Raw genomic sequence first — 24854 nt, 5'->3', positions numbered from 1 at the left:
TACCTTCTTCAAAAATTTTGCTTAGGACATTTTACCAACATAAACTAACTTTTTACAGCCACAAACTACATTCAATACAATTCAAAACTCAAGTTTCCCTGTTATCAAGTGTTAGTCCTTGTATCAAGAGCATGAAAACACGCCTCCATTCCTATTGTCTTTCGTGGAGTTGTTTACGTTTAATAATGGGGTTTATAATTTAGATTGCATTATTGAATGGTAATAAAAAAGCCAAATAAAATATTATTATAATAATAACAACAACAACAACAACAACAACAACAACAACAACAACAACAACAACAACAACAACAACAAGTACTTTAGTTTGTATATTGTATATATTGTATAGTGTTTGGTCTGTATTCTTTTTACTTTTTCTTACTGTATGAAGCACAATCTCAGGGAGCTCATACAGAACCAAGTATTTCACTGTAATGTACATTATATGTGACAAATCAAACTAAACTTGAACAATAATGATGCTGTAACCTACCTTTATGTTGCAAACGAATGGCTTTGGTTTCTTCATTTCTTTGGTGTATATCTCCATGTATTCAGCTGTCCAAGCGCTGAAGGTATAGAAGCAAGTAGCCTGTTTAGTCTCTCGAGGTTTGTGGTGAGAGTGTGTGTGATGTCTTCTCTCTCTGCTCGGTGAACTTCACTGGGCTTTTATGACTCTCAGTGATGCAAGTGGACTCAGCCCACACACAGCTCCACGCGTAAATGTTTTCAAAGTGATGTTCCACTATAGAATTCCCATCTGCACAGGGTCACAGTATGAAAGACCATATTTGGCACCTGACCTGCAGGCTAAGATTCCTCCCCTCGGAGATTTAGGAGATTGAATTGTAAGGAGAGAAAAAAAATCCTACCTATGTGGCGAATAGCGATGAATGCAATGAAGTGGAAGGGGCATAATAATACAAAACACTTCCAAGTTCCAACACTACAGTACACCATATATATATGTTTAATCTATTTATTACAAAAACATTTGCACGACATCCCTACCTCACTCTTGCATTTGTACTAATTATTGTTTGCATATTGTACATTGTACTTCAGTTTTTCTATTAACTTTTTACTGTATGAAGCACAATCTCAGGGGGCTCATACATAACCAAGCATGTCACTGTAATGTGCCTTATGTGACAAATAAAACAAAACTTGAACTTGTTCTATTTCTAATTAGTTAATTGATCGTTAATAACTAATTGGTACGTACAGTACTGGGCCAATTCTAGTCGCAACAACAACTGCGTTGGTCTACACACACACACATAAAAAGCCAATTCGATTTGTATCTCTGCATCGCAAAATTTCCTTTGCTCGTGTAATTCATAATTTCACGCGGTACACATGAATGAATGCACATCAAAATCATTAATTTGGTAAATCTTGCTCAGAAACGTAGAAACGCCTCGGATGACCAACATAACATAACCATGCGTCTGAACTTCAGTTTAGAATAAAACTAAACCCTGTCCATTCAAATAAAACTCATTTGGACGTAAAATGAACCGTGCGCGTCTAGTCTTAAAGGGAACATACACCCGCCTAGAATATCATTCATGAGTTTACATCCAAATGGGTTTTATTTAAATGTTGGGTTTACGGCACTGAATCAGAACATGTGCCCATATCCCAGTGAAATCACCACGGGTATCGTTATGTCCTAGACTCCTAGCAGTCGCTCCACTGTTCACTGTCTGCAGCTCACGGGATTTGTCTCCTGATGACAACTAGTCTGTCTGAGGGAGGAATGTTGAGCCCCCAGCCTGCACGGTCAACATTCTAAACGAGTTCACTTTGAAAGACCTGGTCAATTATACTATATAGATCCTATAGCCCATTTTTAAAGTTGTAAAGGACTATACTGGTCTCTTTGACATGTGGGTTTCAAGTTATTCTTCTTGTCATACAAAAAACACTGTGCCGTTCTTTTTTCATAATCTTTTACCTTTACTGAAAAACATGGTAGTTATTTTCTGCCAATTCACCACTGCCATAGGCTTCCAATGTACTGTATCTGAAAATGTGTCTTAATTAAACACCACATAACCCATTGAAAGTAGCCACATCTGACTAAAATGCCATGTGAACATCTGAGGTGCATTTTTTAAGGAAAACATATTTTTAGGTATACATGAAGCAAGCCAATGACAGCGATGAATCAGCATAAAATAACGACCAAATCTTTCCGAAACGGTAAAAGAGCGGTTTAATTTTTCATCAAGAATGACTTGGAACCAATATGTCAAAAACACTGATATGATCCTTATAATAGTCAAAATCAATGATTGAAGCTTATTGCCAACATTTAGACAATTATTTTTACATAGTATTTTCTAGAGGTTGACTGATTAAAATTAAGGACGTTTTACAAACTATCTGTATCGGCCATTTATGTTACCGTTGTTTGATTCACAGTCTTTAGTGGGCTAATTTTATAAGCTAGCACAAAGATATGGGTATAATATGAAACTTGAGGAATCCAAAGGTACAAGCCATGTCATGCTTACTGGCAAAGGGGGTAGATTTAGCTCCAAAGTAAAGCTATTTTAAGATAGCCATGGGCATGGTCATTTATAGGCCTAGCTGTTTGGGTGACAGTTAAAGTCCAGGGCAGGCTGATGTACTTAAAACTCTGGTGAATCCAGCCACCTCAGGCCAGGGGGGCTAGAGGTTCAGAATCCTGGTGATGGTCAGAGCCCAGGGCAGTTAATGAGTTAAAGAGACTTGTTCATCTAACTATAGAGGAAGGAATCTCTGCGTGCGTGTATCAAAAAATTTTCATCTGATCAGCTTTACACTCTGCGGGTGTATTGCTGAGGATCCACGGAAATGCAGTGTCAAATTCAGTGCCATTTGGCCATGTGGTGGCGCTATAGTGCGTGTCTGCCCTTTGTATATCTCGAGAACCTCAGCGGGTGTATTGCTGAGGCCCAGAGGGAGTACAGTGTTGATGTTGATGTTGTTGCCATTTGGCCAGATGGCGGTGCTATAACAACAAACTTTACATTTGGCAGGTGTACAGACCACTGCGCTTCCGCGTTACATTGAGCTCATGGAGGAAAGCGGGGGGAGAAAATGAATGAATGTGGATGAGAGCCTTGACATTAAGTGGTTGTAGCTACGGCTGTGGGGGTGCTGGAGACAGGATCCAATAGACTTTTATATGCCAGAGTCTCCTGAACACAAAGAGACCAATCCCAAGTCGATCGGCACTTTCTCGACCGAGCTAGTCACTTTTCCGCACCTACTCCCGAACTCTGCATGCACAGATTGATAAAGTTAAATCTCTGGACAATCCAGAGACTCCATGGGCAATCTGCGCATGCGGAGTTCGGGAGTAGGTGCGGGAAAGTGACTATAACTCGGCCGAGAAAGTGCCGATCGACTTGGGATTGGTCTCTCCGTGTTCAGGAGACTCGGGCGTATAAGTCTATTGGATCATGTCTCCAGCAGCCCCACAGCTGTAGCTACAACCACTTAATGTCATGGCTTATTCATTCATTTTCTCCCCCCGCTCTCTCCCATGATTTCAGAATACCGGAAGTATTGCGGTGGTCTATTGCTAAGGGAGTGCTGTGTCGAGCGTGAAGTCGATTGGATGAGCGGCTCTCGAGAACGCTGCAAGCGGCCATACCACAGGTCTCCACAACGCTGCAAGCAACAAGCAACGGGCATGCGCTCAATGCTGCAAGCGGCCATACCACAGGTCTCCACAACGCTGCAAGCAACAAGCAACGGGCATGCGCTCAATGCTGCAAGCAGCAATACCGGGAGCCAAGCAATCGGCCCATTCCAACCAATGGGCACACTCGCCAAAAGGCCACGCCCCAAACGGGCACTGCAATACTTTTCACAAATCGGAATGGAGCTGTACAGTATTATAGATTAGATACGATGTGAATTCTATTTAGGGTGGATTTTCCCTTTAAATTGCATCAAGTGTTCATGTAAACAGCACTGGCAGAGCTCACTCCCAAGAGCACTGCCCCTACAACTAACAAATCATTCCACCGCAAACATATAAGATCCGGGCCTTGTTTCCACTTTGTCAGGGTTTCCGGCACAAATTAGATTTGAGATAACTTTTCCATTACGCCATCTTGGAAGAAGTGCAGTTTTCCTGTGACTCAACCCTAAAAGAGGAAAAACAAGAAACAGCGTGTGTAGAAGAACAATGACGATGGATCAAGAATCCATAACAATTTTATTGTACAGAATACTAGCTAACAAATATGTGCATTTACTTTATGAAAATTGGGGGAATGGCCGTTACTAACTGTTAACCGCAGGTTTGTGCTTCTACATTAAGCTACGTAATGATGTCCACTTAGCACACAAGCTAATTTTCTGTATTAGCTTAAAACAAAAATAATTCCTTTTTCTTTTTCAGTCATTTTGCCATTGCTTGATTGGCAAGGACCCTGCTCTGGGTTGGAGTTCTCTGAGCCTGATATCAAAGCTGTACTGTACAAAACATGTACAGTACATGTTTTGTCCTGGCTTCCAGCACTGTTAACACATTTAATATTTATAACCTCACAGCAAAGGTGATTATTGTTTTGTGTTAAGTGCAGAAACCATAATGACATGTACTGTCTGATAAAAAGTCAGAATAACACAGTACTGTAATGGATGGTATGAGACTGAAAATTGAGAGAGAAAAAAACCCCATTCTATATTTAAAAGGTCCTGTTTAATTTGTGGATATGAATTCAGGAAGCAGTTTACAAGATATCCTTAATTCAACATGCAGTGATAAAAAAGAAAAAAAGAAAAAAAAGAAAACACATCACAAAAGATGTTAAAGGTTGTGAGAGGAAGATTAGACCGAGAGCCGGATCGGCGGTTTTGTCTTTTCACAGTGATTATTAGTGTTCTAATTATTCACACAATCATCATGTGACGAGACAGGCTGTGTTCTGACACAGAACAGTCAAATTTATAAAATAAAACACACACAGAGAGAAGAGAAAGAGAAAGAGAAAGAGAAAGAGAAAGAGAAAGAGAAAGAGAAAGAGAGAGAGAGAGAGAGAGAGAGAGAGAGAGAGAGAGAGAGAGAGAGAGAGAGAGAGAGAGAGAGAGAGAGAGAGAGAGAGAGAGAGAGAGAGAGAGAGAGAGAGAGAGAGAGAGAGAGAGAGAGAGAGAGAGAGAAAAACGATAACCCTGTTTGAAAGATTGGAATTTGTGATAATGAGGGAAATACAAAAACAAGGGAAAGGAACAAAAGGGTGACACTCCAACATAATGGACTCAAACACTGATCCTCAGATACGGTTTTAACATAGACATCTGTACACACACTGTTGGGCCCCTGGGTGACCGCTAGCGCCCCGTCATCTGGTCCACGCCGCGGGTTAAACAGCAATTCTGACGGCTTGGGGGACGCAGCGGAAAAAATTAAAATGAGTCTTCCTCTGCGACTGTTGTTTGGCACAGTCCCTTCAGGAAAAAGGAAGATCTGGTCTGTGGCACAATGTTCTGAGTGTCTTTTCACGGGAAACCCTCAAGGAAGGCCTCAATTACCACATATCCAATATATCAGATACCAAACGGGTCTCCAGAGAGGCCTCCAGTACCAATTAGAGCTTAGTGTTGCAGAGTGAAGCAGCATGTCGAGCACATCGAAACACATCGTACAGATGAAGGGGGGGGGGGGCTTATAAGTCTACTTTGGTACTCAACGTCGCCATGCCACTACGGAATTTTACCCTCACCAAAAACATGTTCTACGACAACAAGTTTACATCTCCCCCTCTAAGATACGAAACTGTAGAAAACATCTGTGTCTTAAAAAACAAAACAAAAAAAACAGGTTGGCAGAGGCAAAGAGAATGATACTGCATGATGGCCCGTAAGCTTCTCTCAGGACAGTCTCCCTAAAATAGTAATGTGCAGAGAAGATGAGGACGCCTCTTCCGTCATTCAGGTCCCGTTGGCAAAATGAGAGCGCCGGTGCCTCCCGTTTATAAATGCTTCCAAAGCACGAGGAATAATATTACTTCGAACAAAGAATCCATACTCTTGCTTTGAAAACAATCTCACTTCCATCTAATGCTGTGGAAATATGAATCAACTATATATAAACCCCCACACGATACTGTACAAAATATAGAAACGTCAAGGCGAAAGTCCGCTCTTTCCTTTGATAAGGCACAATTTCATACGTGAACTCCTCCTCCAAGGTTAGTGCTGTTCATTAGGCTTCCCCGTCTTGCCGTTTGTTCTTCAATAAAAAAAAAGAGAAAAAAAGCCCAAAGTCCCGTCGTCACACATAGGCTCCCAGCGCTGAGTGGAACTCCGTGAGACACTGCACCAGCTGCTGGAACTTGGGCCTCTCTTCTGGGTCCAGAGCCCAGCAACAAGCCATGACGGCAAACCTGCAAGACACAGCGAAGAGGTGTTAGCCATCCAATATGCATTCACAATTACATTATTTTCTGTATTTGTTCAAAGGAAAAACTATGATCATTCAAGACTTTTCGAGATTGAATATATATATATATATATATATTCACACATATGCAGGTCCCATATATACATACACATATATTATGCGTGTCTGACTCTTACCACCTAACCTGCACGGACAAAAACATACAGTATGACGTATATCATGCCAGTTAGGGTACGTTGTGTAATACTGCACCTGTGTATACCAGTTACTTTTACTCTTACTTATAGTGTATATTCAGATTCAGATTAAAATGTCAATCTGAACACTGGTTGCACCGGATTACTTAGATCTCGGACACCGTTTTATTCCCACTCTGGCTACACTGGGTGCCCCGGAACCCTCTGATACCCAAACAGAACATGTTGTACCGGCAGGAAGTCAGACCCGCTTGTACGGCACTGATAAAGCAATGAGATGTGATATAGCTCCGTTATCGTGACTGCATCTCTGAAGCTTTTCCCTCGCAACTCCTGATATTTTGGAAAAGGAAAGGAATCAATTCAACAGCTATTCTTTTTGGGAGGAAACCTGCGCGGCTACTCAAACAGACTCCTGATTATCTTTCCATGGGGCTTCCTGTGTATTAGGAGTAGGCCTGTCACCATTGAGACAACTGAGCCTAAGCCACCGTTATAAAGAGGCATTCGTTGGAATCAATTGAAAAGAGATTCTTAATCTCAGTGGGACTTCTCCTGGTAAAATAAAGGTTAAATAAAGGTTAAATGAAAATAGAATTTCATTAAATAAAATGTAATACAATTTAATTAAAAACTAATCACAAATCATGTTTGGTATCACTGGCTTAATTGACCTATCTCAAACAAAGCAACAATTGTGATTGCAGGATCAAGTAAAAAGCCAGTGATACCGGACATGATCTTTTTATTTAATTTTTTATTACATTTTAATTTAACCATTTAACCAGAAGAAGTCCCATTGAGATTAAGAATCTCTTTCATAGGCTTTGTGGAAATATCATTGTGTCACAAATTCTTCGAAGCCATTTTCACAAGTCGTGCTGCCTAACGGAAGTGTACACGCCGTTTACTCAAACCAAGTGTTGTGGTTTGAAAGCCAAAACTTGCAAGTGCTCCACCATAATCCACCACAGCCGACGGGTCGGAATTCAATCCAACTGGCTTTGCGCCAAAACATGTTGAGAAATACTTCCTATTATGTGTAATGTTTTTGTACAGGAAAAAAGTTTAATCAGATCTAATCAATTTTGATTGTCCATCGTCTAACTTTTGTCAGGAGATAAGAACTTAAAAATAATAATATTTTTTTTTTTATTATTAAATAATAATAAAAAAAACAGCCTAACTTGCAACCTGATAGTGGAGCAGGGGGTCTCAGCACTGTGTGGGGATAATAACGACTAACGACTGTAGAGCTCTGGCCTCTGGGATTCCTTACCAGCAGGATGCAGATAAGCGTCATGTTTAAAGTGATGCTGATAGCTGCTGCTGGACATTTGAATTTGATCAGGCTTCTCCATCAGACACAAGTCTCACGACAGCAGCGGGCAGTGCTGCAATAACACGTCTGGCAGGAGCTGAACCTTCAACACACTTGGTTCACCTAGCAGTTTATACATTTAAATTGCAGAGTGCTTATCTTGATAACAACTTAAGAGAATGGCCAAGAGTACAGAGTACACACAAAAGACTAGCATATAATTGCACAAGGGAGAGAGAGGAAAGATAATTGCCGTTTTGTTGTTCCAAGCAGATGAACTGTACTTATTGAACAGCTGGCAAGTCTCATAATTTGGGAAATCTTTGGATATGAGGTATGCATGAGAAACAAGACTGCGGCATAATAGACCCATAAAACAAGGCCTCCTTTTGTCAATCACAAATTTGAGCAATCATCGTCAATCAAAAAACACATATAATCAGAACTCAGAGCACAAACTGGATTTGGCGAGCAAAACCTTTAACTGTGTCTGTGTGTGTATGTGCAATGCTTATCATTCCCATCAGTATGGGGCCTGTGTGCTTTTAGTTAGGGGAGCGTGATGAATTAAAAAAAGCAACGTACAGCTCGTCCGGACAGTTGATTGGTTGTGCTATTCGGTATCCATCCTTCAGGTAGGCGGACATCTCGAAGGGATCGATGTCAACGTAGGGGGTCTGGCCCAGAGTCATGAGCTCCCACAAGGTCACTCCGAAGGCCCACTGTGGAAACAGGACACACAGGATGAACGCACTACACATCCAGCACACAATGAAAATCATTTAGAGGATTCAGGTCACACAGCCTCACAACGCTCTCACAGGAAGTTGTTCAGCATGAGAGACGACGCTGACTTCTTGCAGTGTGTTTTGTCTTTCTCAAACGTTTCTATGACGACACTGACCTGTCCTCTCCTTATTCTAGGACGGGAAGCACAGCCCCAACATGCTACTTAGGATGATAGTGTGACTCATCTCCCGACGTTAGAGGGAGGCTGTTCTATGACGTCACTGACCCATCCTGCTTATTATTCTAGGAATAGCCTGGTCATCTCCTTCAGTACACTACAGACCTGGGGAGTGACAGAGTTTCTCAAGGTAGCGGGTTTATATGGTTCCACTTATTCAGTTGGTGTGAGACTCAGACAGATGGACTGTTCCAACACAGCAGTCACTGGAACGCTTGGCCAAATGATGCCGTTGCCATGGTAACACATCAGGACCAAAACGCAACACTGATTTTTCTCGATGACATTATCAAAGCAATCTGACAGCAATTATTTTTTGTATCCACTTTTTCTCCTTATTTTCTATTTTTCTCCCATCCCAATTTCGCATTTCCAATTCTCCCCTCCCCTGTCTTGAATGTTGCTCGACTATGCCCCCCACTGGTCGGTTGTAGGGAGGATAGAAGCCTTGCATCACGTGTCCCCTCCGGTACACGAGGAGGCAGCCTGTCACATCTTTTCACCTGCCAGCGCGGACTCTCAGTGGTGAGGTGTAACGCATGGGAGGCTCACACTACCCCCGCTATTTCCTGTCTCTGCTGTGCAGGCGTCCCCCAACCGACCTGTAGGAGTCGCTGTCCACAACGTCCAGATTACCACCCATCGACTTCCACCCTCTAACTCTGCCAATTGAGTTAGTATGACGGCCGGCCCAAGCCGGAGGAAATGCTGACACCCGGATTCGAGACCGGAGTCTCTTGCATTGGTGACGAGCGCAATCTCCGCTGCGCCACCCAGCCGTCTCTTACAGTAATTATGTTTTTGATAGATTTTTATTTGTTTGTACTACCGGGCAGTCCGGTAGAGGGAGAGAGAGAGGAAGAACAGGAGACAGAGTGGGGGGAAGACATTCGGCAAAGGACGCCGGGTCCGGGAATCGAACCCGGGTCGGCCGCTTCGTGATGCAGCGCGTTACATGGTTCGCCACTGGGGCGCCCCTATGACAGCAATTCTATCAGGTAGTGTCTAGATCCCGTAGCCCAGAAGGACGTTTCCATGGGAATCGTCACGTATTTCATAAACTCATAATAACGTTCACCTAAAAAGCTGTGTATAAAACTATTCCTCATCTTAACTCTAACCTTAACCCCCCCACCATCTAAAGAAATCTGAAAATGCATGTGTGACAACGTCCCTCCTGGCTCTGGGATCTAGCCACGATTTTACTAAGTTGTGTGCCCAGTCTAGCACATGATGTTCTACAAACGCTGCTAGAAACAAGCAACAGAGGCATCATTATGGTGTTCTTTGCCAAAGGCTTGTGATGATTTATAGAGTTTTGTCATTTATATTGTGGAGCAGGAAGACTTGTGTCAAGGCTACAAAAGGGCAAATGGTGCCTATCTGCATTCAAGGGACAAAGGGTTTGACAGAAACAATGAAAGGAAAGTTTGCTGAAAATGCATAATGAACATAGAACATTGTCTCAAAGGTTTTGATAAGGGGTTTAAAGCAAACCATATCCCACTGGAGAAGGCAATTCATGAGAACGAGCCTACTTAGCAACAGGGCTGGGCAATTATACTAATATTTAATAATAATAAAAATAATATTTGTTTTGTATTATGAATCATGATAAACAATTTCTCACAGAAATTTCGTAGAAAACACCCCCCAGTAAACAGACTGACTCTCCATTGACATTTTGAGAAATTGGCCCATTTCAACAACAAGGGGTGAATTCACAAAGGGATTGCGCGGCTTTTTCTGACGCTATGCCGGCGCAAATAGCTCTGAAACACAGTGTGCTATTCACAAAGGAAGCGCAATGGGTGAAATGCGGTGGTAATTGTGTTTCAATCAGCATTGCATCTCGGTGCGTCGGTGCTATTTATGGGTATTTAAATTAGGTAATATGGGCGGAACATGTGCCCCTTTCTATGCAAATGAGCCTCATCCAAAAACACCCCCAATTCACAAAGGTTGGCACTAATTGCACCGTGCAGTTAAAGCAACGCTATTTACGTCTTGAGAGATTTGGTGGTAACTAAGCGCATTTATAAAGGGGTGTCATTGCCAGAGTCTCAGGTGATCATGGCAGCAGTAAATGCCAGGTGAAGGCATCGTAATGCCAGGCGTGCTCGTGAAAGAATATTTCTAATGAGAATATCACTTTTTGATTTAGGCGAGACCGAAATCAACCGGAGACACAGGTTGACACCTCAAGCAATTCTTGATCTACTCGATGAAATCAAGGATGATATTGAGCCAGCCACCTGGTGGTAGATCTCGGCGGGGGGTACGACTTCCCAATGCACTTCCATCAGCGAAAAGGTCGGGAAAAATCTCGCTGATTTTGCCGTATTCCGATCCACGCAATAATATTCACGGAGTAGATGTCGTTGTGGGACACAAATTCCAAATGCATTGTCCTGTGGGATTATGCCCCCCGCGGCGATATTAATTGAGGGGCAGATTTGCGGTGATGGAGAAATGAAAGAGGCAACATTTTATTAGAAATGCAAGGCTTGTTGGTGACCCCTGTTCTAGAGTATATGATAATGCGGGTTATATTCTCTTAACTAAACATTAAATACAACTTAATTTCTCACTCAAAAAATATTCCTAAATGAGACCATATTTTCACTGGGACAGTGCCTAACTTCGGTCTAAAGATTCAGCACCATGGACAGGTCTGCAATTTTTATATATATATATATAAAATGCTTCTGTGTAAGTAAAAGAAAAATGACATGACATATTGTCGCCCGGAGAGATCTAAAGTTAATTGCAGTCTATGTTAATTTGCCCGGCTGTGATATAAAACGAGCAAAGCGTAGCGGTACGTAATACAGCCAGGGGAACGAGCAGCCCATAACCAATTAATTAACAATCAATTGGATTATTTAACATGATTTTCCATATTCTATATCGTTATCTTCTGAATATCATGATATTTCCCCCCCACATTGGCCAGTGTTAATTGAACTATGTCAATCCCAGCCCTCTTTTCTTGATCCTCTGTCACAACTGTTACTTCCCTCAGACAAACTTTGATGTGGGGGGGGGGGGGGGGGGGGGGGGGCTATTACCAGTGGGCCTATTCATTTTATTAGTCCTGACCAATTTTGCTGTTGTATTCTTATTTCGGTTGCTGAACTTCATGGAAAATATGTCCACTAATATGGATACTCTCTAACCCAGGGGTTACGAAACTGGTTGCTTGAATATATATTATTTATCTTTTTCAAATTTGTATTGGGGTGGCCAAGAAAAACATTTGAAACTGATCGCTGCACACCTGCGCATGCTGGAGAGGTTTGAGTCGCAGAGGCAGCGACCGCAACTCCTTCTGCCTTAAACAATCAATGGACTTTGAGCCAGCATCAGGACTGACATGTAAACAAGAAAAATTAAGAGGAATTATCCATCTGGAGCAGAAAAGAATATGCATTCTTGCCATTATCTTGCCCATGCATGAACGTCAATTACTTTCATTATCTTGATTGCAATTGTAGTAACTCACTTAGCAGTTTTAAACTGATTTTGAAACCAACCAATTCATCATGATTAGTTTTTAGTTTAAGCTCAGATACATATTTTAATTTAATGAACGTTTGACTGAGCTAATGCATTCTTGCCCATGCTTTTATTATCCTGTTAAAACTCATTGGAGAAATACATTTGGTCAAATGTACATTTTGTGCATTTTTGGGACCGCAGTGAAAATCAGTTGAATAACTACTGTATGTGTGTTATCCCTGTACTACATGCTCTTTGTAATATTTTTATTAAATCAAATCTATCAATCAATCAACCATGCCATGTCTCATTCAGGTTCGTTTGTGCATGTTTTACAAAGGCATTATCTTCAGCCCAAACCAAATAACATACCTATTCATAATATTATTCATCAATAATAAAAATTTAATTAATCATGATTTGTTTTTAGTATAAGGTCTATTCCATTTGTTTTACTCTTGGAAGAGTTGGGGTGCCTTGGAGAAGGAGGAAAGATTCAGGGGTGCCTTGGTTAAAAAAAAGTTTGGGAAGCACTGCTAACCGAACAAATAATGCATCTATACAGACAGAACTGCTTAGCTAGAACTCATCCTCCTTGTAAAATAAAATCTGTAAAGAAAAAGAACAGGTGGCTTGGCATTTTTCATAAAAAAAATTACAGACGTCAAAGGCCAATATATCCCTTTCTACATGCCGTGGTAAATGGACTGCATTACTGCATTCATATAGCGCTTTTATCCAAAGCTTCACCCATTCACTCACACACAATCGGCGGAGGCGATCATGCAAGGTGCCAACCTGCTCATCGGGTTCAGTGTGACACACGGGAGGAGCCGGAATCAAACCGGGAACCTTCCAATTACGAGACAACCCCTCTACCTCCTGAACCACTGTCGCCCCCCACTACTGAAGTGGACATACAGAAGCAGCAAACTGGCAGCGTCCTGAACACGGTGAACACGCGGTACATCCACTCACTGGGACGACTTAGAATCACAGGAACCAAATCGTTGAGGAATTTATCTGCCGGTTAATCTCAACCTAAAATTCTGTCGGGTGTTTACTGACCAGACAATGGCTTCCCCAAACAAAGCCTCGTCACCATAACGATTTGGAATATCTGGAAACCGAGACTAATAAACAAATGATCTGCTGGTTTATATCTCAAATAAAACCCTGCTAAGTGTTTACAAACGACACAATGACTGATCGGCGGACCGCACGCACCTAGCGGTCCCGCGAGAGGCGTGTTCCATCTTGAGACGTGTGTCATAACCTCTGCCAGCCTGACCCGAGGCCTTTAAAGGAAGCAGAACGAGCTCTGAGGCGGGGAGGCCGCGGAGATTAATAGGAAGGTCTTCTCCGAAGAGGAAAACAAACGCTACATTAACCCGCCCTGTTTCCCCATTAGCCGTCTCGGGCCACTGCCAGCGCTCCCAGGTATTTCTCGCCCATCGCGCGGCCTCTCGCTCCTTCCCGTCTGCTGTGTGTAACCACGCAACTAAACAAACCCTATTGGGTAAATCCTAACGTGAGTAAGTCTGGGATTTGCAATGACGTCCCATAATGACAGCTCTGGGATCCTGCTTAGCTTCTTTTACATGTATATATATATATATAGAGTGATGTCAGTGGGATGCGTTTGTGCCAAGTGTCATGACCAAAGTAGGAATGCGACAGGGCGGGTAGGGCTGTCTGGCTGGGGGGGGGGGAGATCAGAGGACCTGAGAGACTTCCTGACTGTCTACAGAAGCACTCCCTTCGCTAGACGGGACGGGGGGCACAGCATGTTTGTTACCAGCCGGAGGCACATTGTGCTCCATACTGTACCTCCCTTCCCTCTCACACTGGGCTTCTGAGGATGGTTCCTGTATAACAGTCACCGTTTCCTGCACAGCCCCCCCTGTCCGCTCCCTCCCGTATCACACTTCCAGAAAACCCCTCCTCACTATTAATAACCTTGACGAAGTGCAGAAGATCCAAGGGTCTCTGTTGCACTCTATTTGGACCGCTAACGAGCTGGAGACGCAGGGATGTACTGTATGTAAACTAACCAAGGGGGGCGATGAAGTAAATATACACTGCCTGGCTACGGGGGAAGAAGGAGGCTGCGAGCGGTGTATGTGTGGAGCTGCCGGTCTCACCACGTCACTGGCACTGGAGAAGTCGTTGTTCAGCAGGCTCTCCAGGGCCATCCAGCGCACAGGCCGGTTCTCGTTGTCCCCCAGACAGTGGTAGTCCATGGGGAACAGGTCCCGGGCCAAGGCGTTGTCTGTGATCTTCACCTGCATGTTGTCGTCGATGCTGTCGAGGGGGTTAAGAAAACAGGGTGAGAACTGGTGACAAAAGGAGAACCTGCTGATCCTGGGTCTGTTATCTGCGTAGAAACCCTGTGACACTCACACACAGTTCCTGGCGGCCAGGTCTTTGTGGATGACCTCCCTGCGAGCCAGGTAGCTCATCCCACACGCAATCTGGATAGCCATGTAGACCAGGTCCTGCTGAGAGACCGCCTGGGAGGAAAAGAGGGAGACAGGACCGGTGGTTAGGGGTCAGAGAGGCCAAATGAGAGGACGTGGGGAAACCGGAGAGATGACTCACATTCTTTCACTGTGGCATCCTGAAAACCTCCAGGACATGAATAACGGTGCGTGTCCACTGAGAGTCTTTTGTATTTTTTTTTATCTCTCAGACTGGTCTGTGTCACTTTTCTGCTCTCACTGATGAGAGCACATGGGGCCACCTCCAGATGGTGTCAATGGAATGTTTGATGTGTTGCTAGGAGACAACCAAGACCTGCAGTTGATTTCCTGTTGCAGTCTTTGCTAATATTAACGGACAGGAAAAGTGTAGTCCTTTTCGAGAATACGGACTTGTTTTTTCTTTTCTTTTGGAAAGTATTATTATTATTATCATTTAATTTATACAAAGAGAAAGAAAAAACAATATGTACATAATCCATACTGTTTATATCAGGGTTCTTGCAGGTTTCTACAAAGTCAAAGTTACATTTAAAATGTATTTATGCTATTGCAGAGACCCTGGAGGAACCCTGATACATATCACCAAAAAACACAAAGGAACCACACTTTAAACTTAATTATTTTCATTATCTTAAAGTTTGTTTTTGTTGTCAAGCTGAAACCGTCTGCATCTGGTGCCTTTTTTCACAGGACTGCTCCGCGTGCCGCAAATTGGAAAGTGTCAGAAAAGTTCAGAAAAGTGAATGCTTGTGTCAAGTAGTGATTGACAGATTAATCAAACCGATATTTGACATTGAGATAATTGGCATCAGCCAGCTCACAAGGCAGATAAACATTTCTGCAGACACGTCTTGCATTTGTGTGCTTGCTTTTCTCTCTCCCTCTGTCTGTGTGTTTGTCTTTGCTTCAATACACTTGGCACAGTGTTTAGTGAGAGATAGTAGTGGATTTGGGACAGAATCTGTAGTGTTAACCTGTTAAGCCTGTATCATATCATGGGGTATCATTGGAAAGCCACACTCATTGGCTACAACCCTGTGCAAAGATTTTCGAGATCGCCAAATGATTGACGGAGCTAGAGCCCCGGGAGGTAATGTGTACTTTTGCGTACTTTGGGGCACGCCTCACATATCGGCATGTAACTCGAGAACCGCTGAACGGATTTCACCTGAAAGGGCAATCGACAGGCAACAAATAGGGCTTTAATTCTACATATTGTATTAAAAGAAATGCACACCCGAGCCACTAGAGGTCGGCAAAGAATCATCCACATGTGGGCCCTTGGATGTTAACACTTTGGTTGCCTTGGGTTAAATTAATGATATACCATAGATTGCCAGCGCTATTTGTCTATGGAGAAAGTCCCCTTCTTTGCAGGGCTATAACTTTTTAAATTCTATTGCTACATTGCCATTATTAGGGCCCATTCAAAGTCCTATATGTATTGTTCATTGTGTAGCAACGTTAAACTTTTTCATTCACATATTCATAGTAAAGTATGGTCTAATGTATAAGTATGTTTTCATCTCTTTCTGCAGCTTTCTCCAGAACGTGATATATAGCCCCAAATGCATTATATTGATGATGAAATACAGTTTGATGGCAATCAGCGCGATATAAAAAATTCCAACTAGACGTACTTCTAGAAGTTACTACACGTCATCTGATGTTGACCGGATGGGCGAGGGGGCGTTTATAATTCCGTGGGCAGCGTTATACCAATCATCTAATGTGGGTCAAATGTTGATAATAGCAGTTAGTATCTAAGACGGTAACGTTAGACGCTAAAACTCACCCCAGTCTCCGCGCGCCGTTGGGCGATCATCGTCGAGTAGAAATTTTATCATTATGGGATATATTTTTACCCGGTCCATCTCCAGCTTGTATAATGGTATATACGTCCAAATCATGTTGTTTATCGAGTTATTGCCAATCGATCACCGTGTAGCGTGACGAGCCAGAGTCCCATGAACCATAGCGAGCGCCCGGAAGTACTACGGTCGTCATGACAACCTCTATTCAACATCCTGTTAAAGCGATTGCGCCGATCGGCCACCAGATGGCGCTCCTGAACCGACAGAGAGCTCAGTGGGTCCTGCTGGTGGATCTCAGGCCAGCGGAGGGGGAATATGAATCCGATCGCAGATTTTTGAAATATTGATATAAGGACGCTGTACAGCGTCCCCCGGCAACTTTAGCATGGCCAGCAAAGACGTGAAAAGACGTGTCCCGGCAGTCAAAGTGTTAAGAGGTTAATGTTTTTCAAAAAAATAAAAAATTGTAGCCAAGAGTAAATACCATAACCCTAGCAAAAACAGTGTATATTTTCATTTTTACCGATGTTTTATATGTTTTATCGGAAATACAAATTGATCAGAAAATGCTAATTATCGTAAAAACCGCAAGAAATGACTAAATCCAGATTCAACCCTGCCATTGGAAAGAGGAGCATTTCCCCTATCCATAGATGTATGATTTGGCCATAATAACGTCAAGTTCAAATATGAATTTATAATTAAAGTCGATTATCATTAATTACTGTATCTACAAATCCTTCTGTTTTTTGTACACATGATCTCAATAAGGTGGTGAATGAGTTCAGTGAGCATTTTTCAGAATTCTTTTTCAATTTTTGATCATCATCAAAATCATAAATCATAATTAATCATAATTAATTTATTCATTACAATTTACTCAGTCTAGTAACAGACACAATATTTCTGACACTGGAAATACATACCCCCAGGTCCCTAGATGTTCCTAGATACCAATAACATGCAAATTGACCTTGCAGAAGTGGAGCAATCTTCCATTTACTTAGGCATGTACCTTTAGGCGAAAACGGTCTACAGATTACATGTTCATTTGAGTTCAGAAATGTTGCGTCTCATTTGTTATTATTAAATCGTTGTATTTTATCAGATGCAAAACAACAACATATCGATGGCCGAAGAACAAAACATCCTATCTGAACATTTAAAATATTTGAGAAAATGTTGTTTTCTTGCAGAATGCAATTTTTTAAGGATAGCCAATAAAATAAACAGCTTTTGGACTATATTACTATATTCTGTGTTAACAATACCGACCAGGTATTAGTGCCTCGCAAAGTGCAGATATGAGGTTTTCCCCCACTTTTTCAGCCATCGATATGGGCATCATATATCGACCATCGGCTGCCCTGCTCTCTACATATCTGCACGGGCCATCGGTCGACCACTAGTGTCAAGGTCGCTTTTTGTCAGTCAACCAATCGCAGTTGACGGACTGAGCAGAGACAGTGGAAGCGTCACTTCAATTAAAAACTCATCCAGTGCAAGGCCAAGCATCCTCCAGGTCAGATTCAGATTCCTTTTATTGTCACATCATTCGGTACCTTTTACAGCAAAATAAAGTGAAATTTGCTTTGTTGTGGTTCCTGGACCCTAGCAGCGTCCAATATAATATAAAATAAAAATAGCATAGAATAAAATAAAATAACAGCAAGATGACTACAGTATATACAACAGGGTTCCCACAGACATTGTAAAATGAAATTCAAGGACTTTTAAGTACTTTTCCAAGCACTATCTTTAATTTTCAAGGATGTCACTTGAATATAATTCACTTTTAAATGCTGTTTTTTTAAGCATCTTCTTGGCCTGCTTGCCAGCTAGAGCATCACACGCGAAGAAATGAGGAAAAGCAGTTGGAGCGAGACAGTGACTTATCAGATTTGATTAAAACAGAACAAAAGAAAACTATTTCTTGATTCAGAACAATTTGATCATGGATGAACAAAACATTCAATGCAAATGGTTGATTTGAATTTCAAGGACTTTTTAAGCACCTTGTTAAAAATGGGCTGTTTTCAAAGAATTCCAGGCCTCGACTTTCTTTTGTAAAGAATCAAGCACTTTAAGCACTTCAAGGACCTTGTGGGAACCCTGATACAATTCTAACAAAGTGTGCAGTGTGCAGATACAGAGGTTGTTACTGTGAAAACAACATTGAATACCCGGTAGATACAAAACCAAGTGGTGGCACTTGGTTCTGACCACAGTGGGCCATTAGAATGAATGTGACGTGATGATATTTAATCGTTGTCTTCAGAGATACTGCAGTTTAGTAAATAGTAAATGGTGCATTTATATAGCGCTTTTATTTTGTTCCTCACATTCACACAGACGACGGAGGCACGCTTCCTGGGAGGAGCGGGAATCGAACCGGGAACCTTAGTTTTCAGCGTGGATTTGCTAGTCAAACTAGATTATTATTTTCTTTATGTTTAGTTTCAGTTTTAGTATTCTTTGTAATATTCCGGAGGCCAGATAAGTTCAGAATAGGTATTGTGTAACAAACACTTGACTCACACAGATATGTTGACATCTCAGTCTCAATGAACATTGTGCACCAATACCTTCACACACGTGCAGTGTTGACCAATATTACAACATTTTGAAAAACGTTAATATATTTCCTGTATTTAATTTGATAGTTTTGTAAGTACACAATATAGCTTCAGTTGATTTATTTTTCAAGTATTTTTATTTTAGTTATGTCATTTAGTTATGACAGAGGAGGCAGGCAGCAGGGTTCCCAGACATTGCAAAATGAAATTCAAGGACTTTCCCAAGCACTATTTTTCATTTTAAACGGGCATTTAAAAGGATACAATTAACTTTTAAATGCTGTTTTTATAGAAAAGAAAATCGGATCCAAACTTTCCGACAATTAAAAAATAAAAAGATTTCTTGATTCAGAACTATTTGATCATGGATGAACAAAACCTTCAATGCGAATGGTTGATTTGAATTGCAAGGACTTTTTAAGCACTACTTCAAGGACCTTGTGCGAACCCTGAGACAGGGTGATGCAGGGCAGAGGGCAAAAGAGCCAGACAGAGGAAACAGAAGGGGAGTACATCTGTCTTAGTAACTGCCTAATCAGCCGGCATCCCTTGGCATTTAAGCTGCCATTTTCTAGGCAAATCACGGTCCTGCATGTATATAAACATCCTGAGTACCGAGCGAGAGAACAGACGGACCCTGGCGGGTTAAAGCCCTCCTGTGCGGCGGCGCGTTGGAAGGAGCGCTGCCCCACTGTCTCATCCTCATGTGACCCTACCTTGAGTCAGAGGCACTCAGCGTCACGAGCAGCCGCGGCTCACACAGACGCACACAACGGAAGATTTATGGCCGCTTCGATGTGCTCACGCCGTATCCGACAGTGTGACTCAACCTGTGTTAATTGAGCCCTTTTGCGATGAGAGAGGGCAAAAACAAGGTGCTGGCAACGTGTGGTGTGGATAAAGCAACAGATACACCTTTACTGCCCTGTGAAGCAGGAGACTTGACGGCGCTGGAGGTTTACAGACGTGTGCTCGTGCCTCTGTGAAAAGTCACAGGGAGACGCGGAGGAGACGCGAGGGGAAGAGGCCGGGGGAGTGAACGCGTTGGGAGAGGAAATAGAACGTCCTCGTTCACTCCTGCAGTCTGTGGGAGGAGCTTCATACGTCTAAAACAGCCTACGTCAGAGGCCTTAGAAAACAAACATTTCCACACGTATGTATCCTTACGCGTCCATCGTTGGAGGAGACAAGCGAAGGAAAAGTCAGGCTTCCTCTGTGCGTTTCCTACGGCTTCGGAGTGACCTTACAAAAAGATGGCAGCGGATTTCCAAGTTTCCAGGTCACGGAGGAATCGGGGACGGAGGACAGAGCAGAGGATGCAGAATGCACCCCCCAGTTGGACTTAAATGTGTTGGATGCTTCTATTCAATAAAAAAGGTACTGGAGCTAAATGTGTGGGCTGTACCTTTTGGTTTGTGCAAGTGGACTTAAGCCTCAACGCCAACACCAATAAATGCACATGACAAAACAAAACAACTCTAGTAAAACCCTATAACGCACCAAGCTGAACCTTAATCCTCAGGACCTACTACGGCCACTAAAAGACGACGTACGACCACTGAGTGAAGCAGGGAATTCACACCCGGTCAGAAATGGTCGGGGGGAGGGGGGACTACAGTGGAAATTGGAAAATAAAAAGATTTACATAGAGAGATACCTTCTTCAAAACCAGATGTTCAGCCTCAGAATGAGCATCTTGGCCAAACTGTAATGCTATGCTCCTTCAATTCCTTACAGCCACCCCCCCCCCCCTTCTGTTTGATTTATATTGCAACAGCACAAGGAAGGAGTTAATGACTGTCTTCGTCGGCCCCTACAATTGACGAAATTACATAATGAGATTACAGCAAGCGAAGAGCTCTCTGATGCGTTACCTGAAACGTCTACCGAGAGGCTTTTTTCTTCCCTTGAGGTGCAAGCTTCGTCTTGCGATGGGAAACGGCTCAGCCACGTCCAAGAAAGGAAGGCCTTCCTCCTCAAAAGAGTTGTGCGTATCGTGGGCCGATTGATTGGTTGGATCTGCGTGGTGAGGCGGTGCCAAGTGGATCAAAGGCTCCCCGAGGAGGTGAACCCGGCACAAGAGGCTGATTGTCTTTTCATGGAAAATAAAAATAATCAAGGCCCTGAGCGGCTGGTTTAAGACTACATTAAAAACAATCTACGGTAATAACAGAGTAAAAGGGTAGTTATTGTTTGGTGGTGCGTATTTCTATTAGAACACATTATGCTGTTCTGTTGAGGCTCAGGAACTGACTTTTTTTCTCATCGTACTTAGGGAATTAGCTTTAATACCCTTGATATTTAACGCAGCAAGACCAGCATTGAATGATAGCTCTGCACAATGGAGTCTTTATTCTTGAAATTCTAGACGATATTGTATTTATTTATTTTATTTTAACACTTTGACTGCCATGAAACGTGTTTTGACGTCATTGCTGGCCATGCTCAAGTTGCCGGGGGACGCTGTACAGCGTCCTTATATCAATATTTCAAAAATCTGCGATCGGATTCATATGTCCCCTCCGCTGGCCTGAGATCCACCAGCAGGACCCACTGAGCTCTCTGGCGGTTCAGGAGCGCCATCTGGTGGCCGATCGGCGCAATCGCTTTAACAGGAAGTGGCATAGAGGTTGTGCTACGTCCATAGTACTTCCGGGTGCTCGCTATAGGTCCTGCGACTCTGGCTCGTCACGCTACACAGTGATCGATTGCCAATAACTCGATAAACATGATTTGGACGTATATACCATTATACAAGCTGGAGATGGACCGGGTAAATTTACATCCCATAATGATAAGATTTCAACTCTACGATGATCGCCCAACGGCGCGCGGAGACTGGGGTGAGTTTCAGCGTGTAACGTTACCGTCTTCGATACTAACTGCTATTATCAACATTTGACCCACATTAGATGATTGGTATAACGCTGCCCACGGAATTATAAACGGCCCCTAGCCCATCCGGTCAACATCAGATGACGTGTAGTAACTTCTAGAAGTACGTCTAGTTGTAATTTTTTATATCGCGCTGATTGCCATAAAACTGTATTGCATCATCAATATAATGTATTTGGGGCTATAGATCACGTTCTGGAGAAAGCTGCAGAAAGAGATCAAAACATACTTATACATTAGACCATACTTTACTATGAATATGTGAATGAAAAAGTTTAACGTTGCTACACAATGAACAATACATATAGGACTTTGAATGGGCCCTAATAATGGCAATGTAGCAATAGAATTTAAAAAGTTATAGCCCTGCAAAGAAGGGGACTTTCTCCATAGACAAATAGCGCTGGCAATCTATGGTATATCATGAATTTAACCTTAGGCAACCAAAGTGTTAACGTTACTTGTTTTTTTTCTTGTTTTGTTATTTCTTATCTTTCTAGTGCTGTCAAACGATTAAAATATTTAACTCGATTAATCGCATGATTGTCCATAGTTAACTCGCGATTAATCGCAAATTAATCACATTTTTCTTTTTTTTACCTTAAACGGATCTTTTTCAAGTTCCAAGTTTTAATACTCTTATCAACATGCGAGTCAACAAATGCTTGCTTTATGCAGCCATTTAACACAAAAGGATGACCCTCATGCATTGCAAATTTGCATCAAATTCAAAACAGAGTGATGCACAAAATAACTTAAAAGAAAATAATAATTTAAAACAATGAATAAAGTGTGCATGAAATAATAGGGAAAAGAAAACGTTAGGAACTTGTTACATTCACCCACACAAGGGCTGAGTAATCACACACCCCCCCCTCTCTTCCTCACACACACACTCTCCCAGCTCTCTTTCTCTTGCCCCTTCCTCATCTCTCTCACCCTCCTCTCTCTCTATATCTCTCACACACACACACACACACACACGCACACACACACACACACACACCAGAAACAAACATAGTATCAATGAGAGCATCAATAATACACCTGAGTGAAGTCTAGTAAAAAAAAAAAAAAAAAAAAATGTTTAGTTAATCTTGAGTTAAAAAAATTAGTGGCATTAATAGAATCGGGAGTTAACGCGTTAATATCGCGTTAACTTTGACAGCCTTACTTTATACATATCTTCATGTGTTGCTGGTGTTATTGTTTTTGTGTATATTTGGATTTTTGCTACACTGCTGTTGATGACATTTCCCTCACATACATACACACAGACACCTATAGTCACTTTTATTTTCATAAAATGTTTTTCTTATTTTTCAGTGATAGGAATATAAATAGCCTATACAAATAGCTGGTAAGAGTTTACTTTGTATGTGTATCTTCTAGTGCCTACTGTATGAATCAGGGTAAAAGACAGTAGTATATGTATGTATGTTTATGGTTTCTCACAGATAGTGAATTTAGTGCATATTAATATATACTGTATTAAATAATATATTTTATTATGTAGGATTAGGAATATGGTATGTATAGTAATATGTTTGAGAGAAAGGATATATTTCTGATTCTAATACTGTGTGTCTCTGTGTGTGTGTGTGTGTGTGTGTGTGTGTTGTGTGTTGTGTGTTGTGTGTTGGTGTGTGTGTGTGTGTGTGTGTGTGTGTGTGTGTGTGTGTGTGTGTTGTGTGTTGTGTGTTGTGTGTTGTGTGTTGGCCTGGGTCCAGCCGGTAGCTCACCTGTGGGTTGTTGGCCTCAGCCAGCTTGCACTGCCTGAGGAACAGCTTGAGGTTCCCCCAGGCCATGAAGGGCAGCAGCACCATGGGCTTCTCTCCGTCCTCTGTGCACACGTGACTTATGGGCAGCAGGTTTCTGGAGAGAGAGGGAGAGTAAAGATTTCAGTTCATTCAGTCCATTTCTTGATTTATACACGTGAAGCGTGAAAATGCCTTCATAGCTCTGCTGGAGGTGTCGCCGGTCACGTCTAGGCTAAAGAGCCTACATTGCACTCAGGGTTCCCACAGACATTGCAAAATGAAATTCAAGGACTTTTAAGTACTTTTCCAAGCACTATTTTTCATATTCAAGGATGTCACTCGAAGGATACAATTCACTTTTAAATGGTGTTTTTTAAGCATCTTCTTGGCCTGATTGCCAGCTAGAGTAAGCTAGAGCATTCTCGAAGACACTCTGATGTCACGAGACCGCCGCCATCTTGGTATAGGGGGGCCATACGGATTTCTAGTATCAAATGCATGTGTTGAGGTCCGTTTTTATTACATGTTTTATCACATTCTTGTTCATTTCATAACATTTTCATACGATTTGTTTTGAAAATATTGAGGCCAACATGGCATTTCACTATTTCGAAAGCCTTTCTGGTGATTCTAAGGCGAGATATGATTCAAAGAAGCTCCCCCTGATTGACTTGACATAATGTCCATACAAAACACATACAGACATGGCCATCTCTCGAATACCCAAATTGAAGCTGCTATGTTACGTTTTGTACTAATAACAAAACAAACACAGAAATCCAAATCGCAAGTTTTATACCATCACGGAGGAAAAGTGGCTGATGGCTAACGTTCGGCTAACTAGCTCTGGTGTTGTGGTCGTGGTAGCTACATGCTAAGCTAACGTTAATCACATCATATCGAACCGATAGGAGTTTATCTTATCTAA

The 24854-nt window shown here is 42.2% G+C and overlaps 2 protein-coding genes across 4 annotated transcripts in view; both read right to left on the bottom strand.

The window, feature by feature from the left end:
* The window catches only part of slco2a1 (solute carrier organic anion transporter family, member 2A1), a 68450-nt gene extending 67752 nt beyond the window's left edge, over positions 1 to 698 (bottom strand). For both annotated transcript variants that reach the window (XM_084308775.1, XM_084308774.1), the window contains exon 1: positions 497 to 698. In XM_084308775.1, coding sequence (XP_084164901.1) covers positions 497 to 553 — 57 coding nt within the window. In that variant the 5' untranslated portion in view covers positions 554 to 698. The remainder of the gene's footprint in view (positions 1 to 496) is intronic.
* Positions 699 to 5281: 4583 nt separating this feature from the next.
* ryk (receptor like tyrosine kinase) overlaps positions 5282 to 24854 on the bottom strand; it is a 140291-nt gene continuing 120718 nt past the window's right edge. For both annotated transcript variants that reach the window (XM_084307356.1, XM_084307357.1), the window contains 5 exons: positions 23909 to 24041; positions 14802 to 14911; positions 14543 to 14702; positions 8516 to 8652; positions 5282 to 6395 (listed from right to left, as the gene is read on the bottom strand). In XM_084307356.1, the coding sequence (XP_084163482.1) occupies positions 6284 to 6395; positions 8516 to 8652; positions 14543 to 14702; positions 14802 to 14911; positions 23909 to 24041 (652 nt within the window). In that variant the 3' untranslated portion in view covers positions 5282 to 6283. The remainder of the gene's footprint in view (positions 6396 to 8515; positions 8653 to 14542; positions 14703 to 14801; positions 14912 to 23908; positions 24042 to 24854) is intronic.

This window comes from Notolepis coatsorum (genome assembly GCF_963971535.1).
Source record: "Notolepis coatsorum genome assembly, chromosome: 2".
Lineage (NCBI taxonomy): Eukaryota > Metazoa > Chordata > Actinopteri > Aulopiformes > Paralepididae > Notolepis > Notolepis coatsorum.
The sequence above is the reverse complement of the archived record's forward strand: the minus strand, read 5'-3'. Positions and strand labels throughout refer to the sequence as shown.